Source organism: Sebastes umbrosus, chromosome 23, assembly GCF_015220745.1.
Source record: "Sebastes umbrosus isolate fSebUmb1 chromosome 23, fSebUmb1.pri, whole genome shotgun sequence".
In the NCBI taxonomy this organism is placed as follows: Eukaryota; Metazoa; Chordata; class Actinopteri; order Perciformes; family Sebastidae; genus Sebastes; species Sebastes umbrosus.
Window position 1 is genome coordinate 4,837,662 of NC_051291.1, and position 13,156 is coordinate 4,850,817.

At 39.7% G+C, this 13,156-nt stretch overlaps 1 protein-coding gene across 3 annotated transcripts in view; it reads right to left on the reverse strand.

The window, feature by feature from the left end:
• ptprz1b (protein tyrosine phosphatase receptor type Z1b) overlaps positions 1-8,004 on the reverse strand; it is a 69,537-nt gene extending 61,533 nt beyond the window's left edge. For 2 of the 3 annotated variants that reach the window (XM_037760118.1, XM_037760117.1), the window contains exon 1: positions 7,726-7,994. In XM_037760118.1, the coding sequence (XP_037616046.1) occupies positions 7,726-7,789 (64 nt within the window). In that variant the 5' untranslated portion in view covers positions 7,790-7,994. Of the gene's footprint in view, positions 1-7,725 lie in introns of all 3 variants that reach the window. The other variant, XM_037760116.1, reaches the window with a different exon arrangement.
• Between the last annotated feature and the right edge of the window lie 5,152 nt (positions 8,005-13,156).

Sequence of the window (13,156 nt, forward strand, 5' to 3'; positions counted from 1 at the left end):
GCAGGACTGTGTATCACATACCCAGCGTGTGCGTGCAGGTGTCATGCTAAAAGTCAGTCTGCAGCGTTGAGGCTTGTTCTATTCACTGTTGAGATCTACTGGACCCACCACTCTAAATGCTAATCAACAAATATACGCCTGTATACGTGTCTCAACCTTACAAAAACTGTTGTAAGTCTAGCTCTTCTGAGACAGACAGTTTCATCCCCTACTACGTATCTTACTCTCTTGTCATCGCTGCTCTCGACACATTATTTATGGATTTACACATTCAGTGTGCCATGTGTGCCAGAATTGGTTGCCAGCATTTGTAGGAAATTGCTATTACACCATCAGGCGTGCTATTATGCCACCGGATACAACCCCTCTGGTTCAAACGCTCTGAGTGCTCTGGGTGGCCAGATGGTATCTCACAAGGAGAACATATGATCACGGTACGCACATTAAACATCACACATTAACTGTGATATAGTGGACGGTGGTATGTTGGCCAGATATACTGTATATTGTTATTTACAGTACTTGGTGGGATTTTTTAATCACACATTTTTTTTTATGAATTGTAGGTACCGACTCTTTAAAAGCTTCTACCTCACCGTCAGCAGGCTGTTCTCATACACCATCGCTATACCTACGAAACGTTATGCACTGTAATTCGTATACATCCCGCAAAATCAATTTGTATGTAATCCATGTAATTATGAACCAGGAAGTATTAGTAATAATTAGTGTTAAGTAACTTCAACTTCTTTAGGTTTAGGAAACAAAACTACAACTTCTTTAGGTTTAGGAAACAAAACTTCAACTTCTTTAGGTTTAGGCAACAAAACTACAACTTCTTTAGGTTCAGGCAACAAAACTACAACTTCTTTAGGCTCAGGCAACAAAACTACAACTGCTTTAGGTTCAGGCAACAAAACTACAACTTCTTTAGGCTCAGGCAACAAAACTACAACTTCTTTAGGTTTAGGAAACAAAACTACAACTTTTTTAGGTTCAGGCAATACAACTACAACTTCTTTAGGTTTAGGAAACAAAACTACAACTTTTTTAGGTTTAGGCAACAAACTACAACGTCTTTAGGTTTAGGTAACAAAACTACAACTTCTTTAGGTTCAGGAAACAAAACTTCAACTTTTTTAGGTTCAGGCAACAAAACTACAACTTCTTTAGGTTTAGGCAACAAAACTACAACTTCTTTAAGTTCAGGCAACAAAACTACAACTTGTTTAGGTTTAGGCAACAAAACTACAACTTCTTTAGGTTTAGGAAACAAAACCACTTTAAGTTAACTTTAAATTGTTTGTTGTACACAAACAAAAAGGCTTTTTTTAGGTTTAGGCAACAAAACTACAACTTCTTTAGGTTTAGGCAAAAAAAAAACCACTAAGTTAAATTTGGGGGAAAAACATCTTGTTTTGGCTTAAAATAACTACATTAAAGAAGTGCAACTTCATGCTTGTGAACACAAAGACAACTACGCGTTACAGTCTAATCTGCTGAAGTATGAGAGTCTAATAAGAGAACTGATATGCAGTTTATTAGGAGTGTAACCACATCACCGCTAACTACTGGAAACAACCCCAAAATGCATATGATTATGTGTAGAAGGGGTCAGATGCTTTGTGTTTGGAAAGCTGAGCAGAATAAAATGAGGTCTGGAGAGAAGAGCTATGAAAGAGGGAAGGGAAGAGTAGAGCTTCTCCCATCACGCTGAGCTGAATCAGATTAGTTTTAAATCTCTGACGGCAGCATCACAGCATACTAAAACCCAAAGTGACTTGTATCTACATATATTCAATGTCAAAACATTAGACGCATGCTCAGATCCCTTTCCTGCTGAGCTGCACATATGGAACCGCAGGCAGAAGGTGTGATAACCGCTGTGAAGTCAGATGTATGATGTACTGTATAGGGGGCGACCATGCTGTTGAAAAGCATATGGCACAGTGAAGGACTCTCCACATAGAAGACTGTGTTTGTGTTGGACAAACAAGGCCGAAATGAGAGCATCCACAACATCACAGCCACTTGTGTTTGTATGGAAGAAGTGTGAGCGAGAGGCCGAGCGAGAAAACGTTGTTTGTGTGTGATTTTGAGCGGTGTCCAGGCATATTGTGGCACAGATGGCTGGAGGCTGCTGTATTTCCTTTCCCTAAAGGAAACTGTTTTTCTCTTGTTATGTATCTAAGCAGCATATTTAACAGGAACACTTTAAAGGAACCCAATTCACATCAGATGGTTGTGTACAGCTACAGCAAAGTGACTCAACAAGCTTCACTGCTGCACCTAAAAAGCAGAGCTACACTTTGACATTGCAAAGGCTTTTCTCAAAAGAGCATCAAGATGTCTGGAAAGAAGAAGGAACAGCTTTTTCCCGTCTGGTGACAGCAGGTGGAGGAAGGAGTTAAAGCCCCACTGGCATTTATGGGCAATGTGATCTTTATTCTATGAAACAAAATCAGTAGCAATAACGTTGCTGTGATTGGAAACGACCGCTCAAAAGCGAGGGGAGGTTTAAGGAATGACAGAGCTCACTAACCCCATCTACTGTGTCTTCATTTCTCTATTTCTGCACCAAGTTATATCAAATAAGAAACGTCTCATGGGCTCATCTGAGGTAATGTGATCACACAAAGTCTTCATCAAACGGAAACACGCAGGTTCGGGAAATGAAAACATTTGGAAACCTCTGATCTGAATTGAACGTCATGAGACTCATCCTCCTAGAACAAATGAATTATGGAATAAAAACAAAAAGCTAACCTTGTTAAGGATCAATGTTAAATGTTTTAGCATGCTATTTGATTTCTCAAAAGGTCAAATCAAACTGTCAAGCAAAGCTTTAGTGAAGATGGGTGAATGCTGACTACTTTTGGTACCAACCATGTCATACTGCCTTGTCGGGAAGGAGGCTAAATAACGCTCCAAAGTTAGGTTAAATTTTAGCGAAGAAAAACTGGCATGGCCTTTTTCAAAGGAGTCCCACATGCCCACTTTATGATAATCACATGCAGTTTTTTTGAATGCAGTATAAATGTGTTATCTTCACCTATTCTAAATATTCTGTATTCAAATGTATTCGAATATTTCTGCATACTGGGGTCCATAAACAGTCTTGGAATTACATAAATTGGGTATCACTGTGAAGTGGAGACTCTTGTGGATCCAATGAGCCCAGTTGTAATAAAATCACAACCTCATGAAACTTTACAGCCACAAACTAGAGACCTAGAGCATTCAGAGGATGGATGGCTTTTCTAGGTAGGTTGACAATAAGCAGGTTTATGAGCAGTTTCCCCAACAGAAGTGCTCGCCATCCAATCAATGAAAAATGCAATTCTTGCAGAAATTTCCAAATGTCAAAAGTTTTTGATACCAAATTACAGCATGGCTTTTTCTATGGTGTTCCTCGAGGTCTTGGTGTCTTAATGTGGTATTTTGGAGGGATTATTGATCATTTTTTATCGATTCTCGAGTGGTAATAAATGTTTAAATTTAGCACCAAATCTGTGTAACAAAATTACTGCAACTTATGAGACATAATAGAGCATGGGAATGACCTTCATATACTTCTATCATAATGTTCTAAACCTTTATACACTACCGATTTATGACTAGAACAACTGCATCTCAAATTAATCTTCATGTTCCCAGCTTTCAGGTGATGTTCACCACCTCGATGTGACATCTAGTGTTGACCTGCTATCTCCCCCTAAAGACCCCCTGGACCCCCCTAAAAAAAGACAAATTTTGCTCTACTCTGGGTCTCAGAGGGTTAAAGCCGGAAAGAATCTACTTGTCAGGGCCTCTAGTGGACAAACTATGTACTGTTTCGAAACTACCACAAACACATCTTTGATATTTTTTTTGCTGCAATTTCTTGTTAGTCATTTGCCGACATAATGTACTCTAATAAGAAATATTGTTCAAGCTCTAAAATTAAAAAGGTCCAATTTTTTTTTTTTATCTCAAACTTGATGTTTCAAGTGCACTGATCTGATTTTAACTTAATTTGAAATGATGTATGTTTGCACCATGTTGCGCTATAAATGCTCAAAAACTGATTTGGTCTGATTTTGATGAAACTTAGAAGTGATGATTCATCTCGTTACTGACTGGAGATCTGTGTTTGTACTCTTTGGAGATTAGTACCCAGACAGAATGTATAGAAATGTGTTTACTTCTGCATCCGTTTACTGAAATCAGTGGTGTCCTACAGTACCCTCAGATTTCTTTACCAAAGAGGATCTGTGCTTTGACAGCTGCTCTGACTCATATCTTGAGGGATTTTTAACAAACCGTTAGTTTACGAATTGACGCTCTAGACAGACAGCCAGCGAGGCTTGTAAAAAATCAATCAGGTGAAAAAGTTTTGGACAAGTGGGAGTATGGATGCCACAGTGGACTTCCTTTAAACAAGGAGAGGTATAATAATACTCCAAACTAAGAAAAATACATAACCTAAATATGATCTTAGATATATGGCTAATATAGGAATGATACAGTAAGAATTTAAGCTCAGAGCGCAGTTTCTTCAAATCCAGTATTTGATGAAAGACATCAGAAACGTCGTCAGGCTGCTGCACAACATCATATTTCTTTCATACTTCCATCTTGCATCAGCAAACATGTTCAAAGCATGACAAGAAAAAAAATCCTTGAATGTCCTGCAGAGGATTCACTGAAACTAAATCTGAGTGAATATTTTAGCTGTATATTGTATAGGAACACATCTCCACGTTGGAAATGCGTGATTTTAACAAATTTATGTGAAATTAATCTGCTACCGATTGCACATTTTTTGCAACAGATTGAAATGTGCAGAAAATATCCAAGGGAATAAAACAGACATGTCAGCCACCAAAATCAGGATTATTTTTTTCCTCCTTTCTAGTTTCTTACCTATTTGGCCATTTTCTAAAGCAACATTTGGCATCTATATCAAATTCAAGTTCAACAGACTTCAACTGTGAGAGCAGTTTCTTCAAATCCATGCAGTATTAATGAAAGACATCAGAAACGTCTTCAGGCTGCTGCACAACATCACATTTCATTCATGCTTCCAACTTGCATCAGCAAACATGTTCAAAGCGTGACAAGAAAAAAATCTCTGCATGTACTGCAGAGGATTCACTGAAACTAAATGTGAGCGGACAGGAATATTTAGCTCTAACCTACAGTATATATTGTATAGGAACAGATCTCCACGTTGGAAATGCATGCTCTTCTTAACAAATGCATGTGAAATTAATCTGCTACCGATTGCACATTTTTTGCAACAGACTGAATTGTGCAGAAAATATCCAGGGGGAATAAAACAGACGCATCACATGTCAGCCACCAAAATCAAAAAAAAAATGTTCCTCCTTTTTCAGTTTCTTACCTATTTGGCTGAAGTGTCTCTCTAAAAAAAATATCATAGAGGTGTTAATATATTATAAAATATGATATTGGATTTGTATTAATCCAAGCCAAGTTTCTGAAGCAACATTTGGCATCTATATCAAATAAATTCAACAGACTTCAACTGTGAGATGCGGTTTCTTCAAATCCAGCATTTACACATACATTACACTGTGTCATACTGCACAACATCACATTTCATTCATACTTCCAACTTGCAAACATGCTCAAAGCATGACAAGATAAAAAAATCTTTGCATGCACTGCAGAGGATTCACTGAAACTAAATGTGAGTGGACAGGAATATTTTAGCTGTATAACCTATATATTGTATTGGAACAGATCTGCACGTTGGAAATGCATGCTCTTCTTAACAAATGCACATTGCACATTTTTGGAAACAATGTTCCGAGGAAATAAAACAGATATTTGTTTTCCTCCTTTCTAGTTTCTTACCTATTTGGCCAAGTCTCTAAAGCAACATTTGGCATCTATATCAAATAAGTTCAACAGACTTCAACTGTGAGAGCAGTTTCTATCCAGTATTGATGAAAGACATCAGAAAACGTCGTCAGGCTGCTGCACAACATCCCATTTCATTCATGCTTCCAACTTGCAAACATGCTCAAAGCATGACAAGATAAAAAAAATCTCTGCATGCACTGCAGAGGATTCACTGAAGCTAAATGTGAGTGGACAGGAATATTCTAGCTGTATAACCTATATATTGTATAGGAACAGATCTCCACGTCTGAAATGCATGCACTTAACAAATGCATGTGAAATTAATCTGCTACCAATTGCACATTTTTTGCAACAGACTGAAGTGTGCAGAAAATATCCGAGGGGAATAAACCTTACCTATTTGGCTGAAGTGTCTTTCTAAAGGTGTTAATATATTATAAAATATGATATTGGATTTTTATTAATCCAAGCCAAGTTTCTGAAGCAACATTTGGAAAACACATGCAAAAATCCCTGCATGTACTGCAGAGGATTCACTGAAACTAAATGTGAGTGGACAGGAATATTTTAGCTGTATAACCTATATATTGTATTGGAACAGATCTGCACGTTGGAAATGCATGCTCTTCTTAACAAATGCACATTGCACATTTTTGGAAACAATGTTCCGAGGGAATAAAACAGATTATTTTTTTTCCTCCTTTCTAGTTTCTTACCTATTTGGCCAAGTCTCTAAAGCAACATTTGGCATCTATATCAAATAAGTTCAACAGACTTCAACTGTGAGAGCAGTTTCTTCAAATATAGTATTGATGAAAAACATCAGAAACGTCGTCAGGCTGCACAACATCACATTTCATTCATACTTCCAACTTGCATCAACAAACCTGTTCAAAGCATGACAAGAAAAAAAATCCCTGCATGTACTGCAGAGGATTCACTGAAACTAAATGTGAGTGGACAGGAATATTCTAGCTGTATAACCTATATATCGTAGGAACAGATCTCCACGTCTGAAATGCATGCACTTAACAAATGCATGTGAAATTAATCTGCTACCAATTGCACATTTTTTGCAACAGACTGAAGTGTGCAGAAAATATCCGAGGGGAATAAACCTTACCTATTTGGCTGAAGTGTCTTTCTAAAGGTGTTAATATATTATAAAATATGATATTGGATTTTTATTAATCCAAGCCAAGTTTCTGAAGCAACATTTGGAAAACACATGCAAAAATCCCTGCATGTACTGCAGAGGATTGACTGAAACTAAATGTGAGTGGACAGGAATATTCTAGCTGTATAACCTATATATTGTATTGGAACAGATCTGCACGTTGGAAATGCATGCTCTTCTTAATAAATGCACATTGCACATTTTTGGAAACAATGTTCCAAGGGAATAAAACAGATATTTGTTTTCCTCCTTTCTAGTTTCTTACCTATTTGGCCAAGTCTCTAAAGCAACATTTGGCATCTATATCAAATAAGTTCAACAGACTTCAACTGTGAGAGCAGTTTCTATCCAGTATTGATGAAAAACATCAGAAACGTCTTCAGGCTGCTGCACAACATCACATTTCATTCATACTTCCAACTTGCATCAACAAACATGTTCAAAGCATGACAAGAAAAAAAATCTCTGCATGTCCTGCAGAGGATTCACTGAAACTAAATCGAGTATTTAGCTGTAACCTATATTGCATGTTGCACGGAAATGCATGCTCCTAACAAATGCCATCTACAAGCCGATTGCACATTTTCTGAAACAGCTGTGCAGAAAATATCCGATGGGAATAAAACAGGCGCATCACATGTCAGCCACCAAAATCAAGATTATTTCCAGTTTCATACCTATTTGGCTGAAGAGGAGCAGCTGGGAGATGAAAATATCGGTCCTGTGAGCTGCAGTCTCCATGGTCTCCCAGAGAGATTTAACCGAAAAGAGGCAGAATGTGGCTTTATAAGGGATGGGTTGATGATCTGGTGCGTAAAGATGCGCTACCAGGTCATCGTTCACGCCTCTGTGTGCGGTGGTTTGGCTCGGCTCGGTGTGGTTCTGCTGGGTTTGGATCGAGTGGAGTGCTCTCTGGCTCTCTGGCTGGTTGGTTGATAACAGACTCACGTGTATCGCAGTAAGAGAGACGCTGCTGCTGTGTGTGTGTGTGTGTGTGTGTGTGTGTGTGTGTGCCTCCCACTGCCCTTAATGGAAATCACTACTGTCTCTCTCCTGTAATATTCTGATGGTATTATACTACAGGGACATGGTGTGTGTTCTGCAGCAAAGCTGATGAGATTTAGAGGCTTTTATCTCCTCATCCTCACCATAGGGGAATATTCCTATAATATCTTTATAGTATCTGTGGTATAGGAAACAATGAGTTCATAGGGAACTTGATATAAGGAGAATATAAAGCAGTGTTTTAGGGGAAAAAAAAGATAAAGTGTATCCATGCTTGCTGGTTTCATGACCTTATCTCCTACAGTGTCACTGTAATGACTATAGGGCTGCAACAATTCTAGATTAGATTATTTTCTTGATTAAAGCTGCAGTAGGCAGTATATAGTTTTGGCATCATTGGGCAAAAATCCCATAATAACCTTTCAGCATATTGTAATTCAAGTGTTCTGAGAGATAACTAGACTTCTACATCTCCTCATGGCTCTGTTTTCAGGCTTTAGAAAATCTAAAAAAGCCGGTGACGGGAGACTTTGACCAATCACAGGTCATTTCAGAGAGAGAGCGTTCCTATTGGCTGTGCTCCGGTCATGTGACATTACACTACAAGATGATTCTGAGAACATCTGAGGAGAGAAATAGGCATTAACGTAACATAATATTGATTCATATTTGATCAGCGCTGCCTAGTTTGACCGTTTGGTCGGAGTTCGTGAGTGATTGACAGCTGCTCATAGACAGCAGATGGACAGCAGACCTCAGATCAGCTCTGACTGCTTGTTTTCCTCCGGTCTGTAAAATCTTGCAGATGCCGTTAAGAGCATTAGAAGACACAGAGGCACATGATTTCTTTCATGATTATTAACATTTCTTTTAACTGTTTTAATCTGTTAAAATGCTTAATGTTGGTTAACAGTTAATTATGGACATACCTAATATCGAATCAGCCCCAAAGAATCAAATGGGGAGATAGCTGTATCGTCCCAGCCCTATAAGTGACCTTTGATTTTGATCGCCAAAATCGAATCAGTTCATCCTTGAGTCCAAGTGGATGGTTTTGCCAAATTTGAAGAAATTCCCTAAAGGCGTTCCTGAGATATCGCGTTCATGAGAATGGGACAGGCGGACGTATATGTACATACGAACAACCGGAAAACATGATGCATCCGGCCACGACTGTCACCAGCGCAGAGGCATAACAAAAAGCACCGTCAGGTTACTTGAAATGTCTAATCTCACTGGTAAATACCAACAAGCCTCTCTCTTGGAATATCACGGTGACTCTCACGGAAGGTTTCATTTGCCTCACAAAGCTTTAAAGGGGAGAAACCTCACAAGGTTTTTTTTTAAGATTTTGCATAAAGCGGTGAAACCAAACCAAAGAATGTGGATCCAACCGAGCTGGGACTGTCCCACAGCGGAACCAGCGTGTGTGTGTATTTGCAATGGTGGTGAGATTTGGCAGCGGTTGGACTACAAGCTTCCCAGGAAGTACACAATGGCATAATGCTGAGTGTGTGTGTGTGTGTGTGTGTGTCTTGTGAGAAAGAAATGAGTGTAGTTCCACAAGCAACAGGCTTCAATGGTGCAATGACACACAGTTGTGTGAGCTTATACATGTTTGCGAGAGTGAGACAGGCTTTCGGTCGCACAATAACATGCTGCTCTCGTTACTCTGTGTGCATTCATTAGCATAAATTAAAGAGAGATAATCCTCTTTAATTCAGGCGGGAGCCTTGTCTCACTTGTTGGACCAACATTTTTTCGGATGCTTGTTACAATATCCACCCTGCCTCCGTGCTTCCGGGATATACGCCTGCATGTGTGTGTGTGTTGGTGGGAGAAAAGGGCTTGTGGAATAACAACATGTTGATTGTAGCATCAGGCTGCGTGATTACAGACAAAAACAGAGAGAACATGGAGAAAATATGAATGCTACTTGAAAAAAAAAATGCTCTTCTTAAGTCTTATATAACAAACACACACACACACAAAGCTGGATGATACAACGTAAGAGTAAAAAGAAGGAAAACTAAAGCAACAAAAACACACATGGGTCTAGCCCTGACAGGTGTACAGACACAAGCTGTGTGCTGAATGATCACAGCGTGCTGTCGCCTCCGCTGGAAAAATATCCTGAGCTTTTTTTTTTTCATATCCCGCTGCTGTGACAAGCTGATTTTCACTCCACACAGGCAGCTATGGATTACGGATTATTGCTCTCTCTTTCCTCTCCTCTCCTCTCTCTCAGAGTCTGTGCGTTCGTACGGTGAGTGGAGCGAGGTCAACAACTCAACAGGAGTTCATTTGGGGCGTCCTCTGTTGGCCCTGCTCAGTCTGTCTCACCACCGATCAGATTTTCATCCAGCTTTGAGATAAGACATGCAACATAGCGTCATTTCTGATGTAACCCTGGCTGCTCTAAGGTTGGCATGGCAACTTGTTTAATAGCCTCTATAATATAGACCAAACCAGGTGTTTTGAGTTTGACGGATCAAAGGGTCGTGGCGAGTATAAAATTGAAGTTATAGGCTTAACGAGGGTGCTAGATTTCTATCTTAATTGCACCAGTATTCCTGTGTTGTGGTCAGGTTACTCCTCTGGGACCATGAATACTAAATTTCAACCATCTTCAGCATCCGATACTAACAGGGCAAAAAAACAAGGAAGGATATACAAGAATATAAGCATGATAAGAACAATATAGATCACTTAATAGCGCTCCGGTTACCACAAGATTAACCGGCTATTCTCTGGGCAACATGTGAACATGTGCCAACGACAACATCAGCAATGTGTCTTGCGTATGATATCACGCGTGTTTTCGTGACAATGACTTAAAGACTCCTTACAATAGTTATTAAAGTAAAGAAGTGATAACTATTTCCCATTAAAACATTCCCCTCTTAGTCGCTATATATCCACGTCACGTTTTGTTTATATGCACGTGGTTGTGCCTGAGCCCCCCGTTGCCATGACAGTGGATGCCGTTTCTGAGTTGACAGTGATATTGACTTCCAGCGGTGGCGACTGGAGGTCAGTATCCTGGACACTACTGGGCTGACTGGTCGATATGTGAGAGAGAGAGAGAGAGAGAGGGAGAGATTCCATCGGTGGTCGATGCTTGCTATAGAGCAAAGTGGCTCTGTGTCTGGCTTGTTAGTAGGCGAATAGTGTAGTTAATTAATGCCTATGTGCACTTGTGTGTGTGCGAATTTGTAAATGCTGAAAACACTGGTCTGTGCAAACTCAATACACTGCATGTTAAAGTGGTAGAACCTTCATTTGACATATGTTTGAATATTAGCAAGAAATCATTCTGTGGTGTCTGTGTGTTCTGATTAATCACCACGCAGGTTGACCGATGAGTCAGTGTTGAAAGAAAATGTTCCCTGTGGGAGAATCTGCTCTGTTTAGTCATCAATACACATCTTGTTCTGGTACATCCTTTGAATACAAGAACTCAGAGGAGGACTCGAGACTCATGACATGGAGAGTAATGTCAGAGTTGTCATCTCTCATCGGCGTCAAGCAGCTTCAGAAAACAGTGAGAGGTGCCTGCGTCTTTGTGTGTGTTTCTGAAACTGAAAGAGAGCAAGAGTGTGGGTCTTTAAGTGTGTGTGTGTGTGTGTTTTGGCCTTTTTACAGACTACAGTATGTGTGTGTGTCTGACTGTGATCTGACATTTACCTTCCCGTCATACTAAAGGTTCCACCACAGATCTTAAAGTCAGATGACTCATCTCACACTCGCTACTCTAAGGTATTACCTCCTATTGAGACATCTCATTTTCCATCCACTTATTATGGACCACAATTTCTCTAATTATTGGATTTGTATCAACAATTTTAAAGCATCATGCCAGAGCAATTTTTTAATTTTCACTTTTCTTTCAATTTGTTAATTGTCTCGAGGGAAAAGATGGCATCGTGCACGTATTTATACACTGCAGAAATGTACACAACAATCAACAAAGACCGGACTTTCTCCCGGGAGACTGCTGTTTGTGTCCCGCGTGAAATACACGTCATGTCGTGGCGTGGCGTGGCGTGGCGTGGCGTGGCGTGGCGTGGCGTGGCGTGGCGTGACGTGGCGTGGCGTGGCCTGTCTCCATCTCCCCCGTTTCAGTGCCCGGGACAGTGACACTGCCGCACTTCTGTGCACACATGCACCTCTACACATAACAAACAGTGATATCCGTCTGAGAATAACTAATAATAATTCATGTTGAATATGAATAATAATTGGTTCGCTGATGAGGGTAAGTTTGCTGATGTATTTCTTCTAGATATAAAGAAGCTGCTTATGTATTGCCATGTATGAGTTGTTTTTTACTATTGTATTTTATTGTATTTTTATTGTATTTTTATATATATATTGTCTGTTTTTATTTAGTACGCTATGGACCTTCTTCTTAATAAAGTCAATATTACCATTATTATTATTATTAATCATAGGGAAAATCGTAGGGCTGCCCCTTCTTAGTCGATTAGTTGACTAATCGGTCGTTTTGGTCTTAGTCGACTCGGATTTCTTTAGTCCATTAGTCCTTTTTTATGTGTTTTTTATGCTGAATGACATATTTCTAAGAAACTTATGAGCACATCTCTGGTAAACACGAGATTTGAAGTGGTGCTTTCATGTGTGATTCTTTGTGGAGAAACTCAGTCATACAGATCGGACGATTAAATCAACTTATCGACTAGTTGACGTCTGAGTGTTAGTCGGCTAAGAATTTAAAAATCAACTTAAATTTATACTTTATATTCGTCATATACCTACATGCAGGTACATACATGAAATCTGACTTCTGAATTTAATCCATCCTTAGTAGCAGTGGGTTGCTGTGAAGTACCAGGGGAGCAACTTAGGGTTCACGCTCAAGGACACTTTGACATGCAGACAGTAGGAACCAACCGCCAACCTTGCAATTAAAGGACGACCCGCTCAGCCCACTGAGCAGCCGCCCCCGAAATATACCTCGCCATCCTCAAGGGATTCAGGTTATGCCTGACAGCCCCTTCCAACTACTGGATTCCTGTCTTTACACCTAACTGACTTGTGTCAAGTAACTGTCATCCTTCTTTTGACATCCTGGCTGCACTG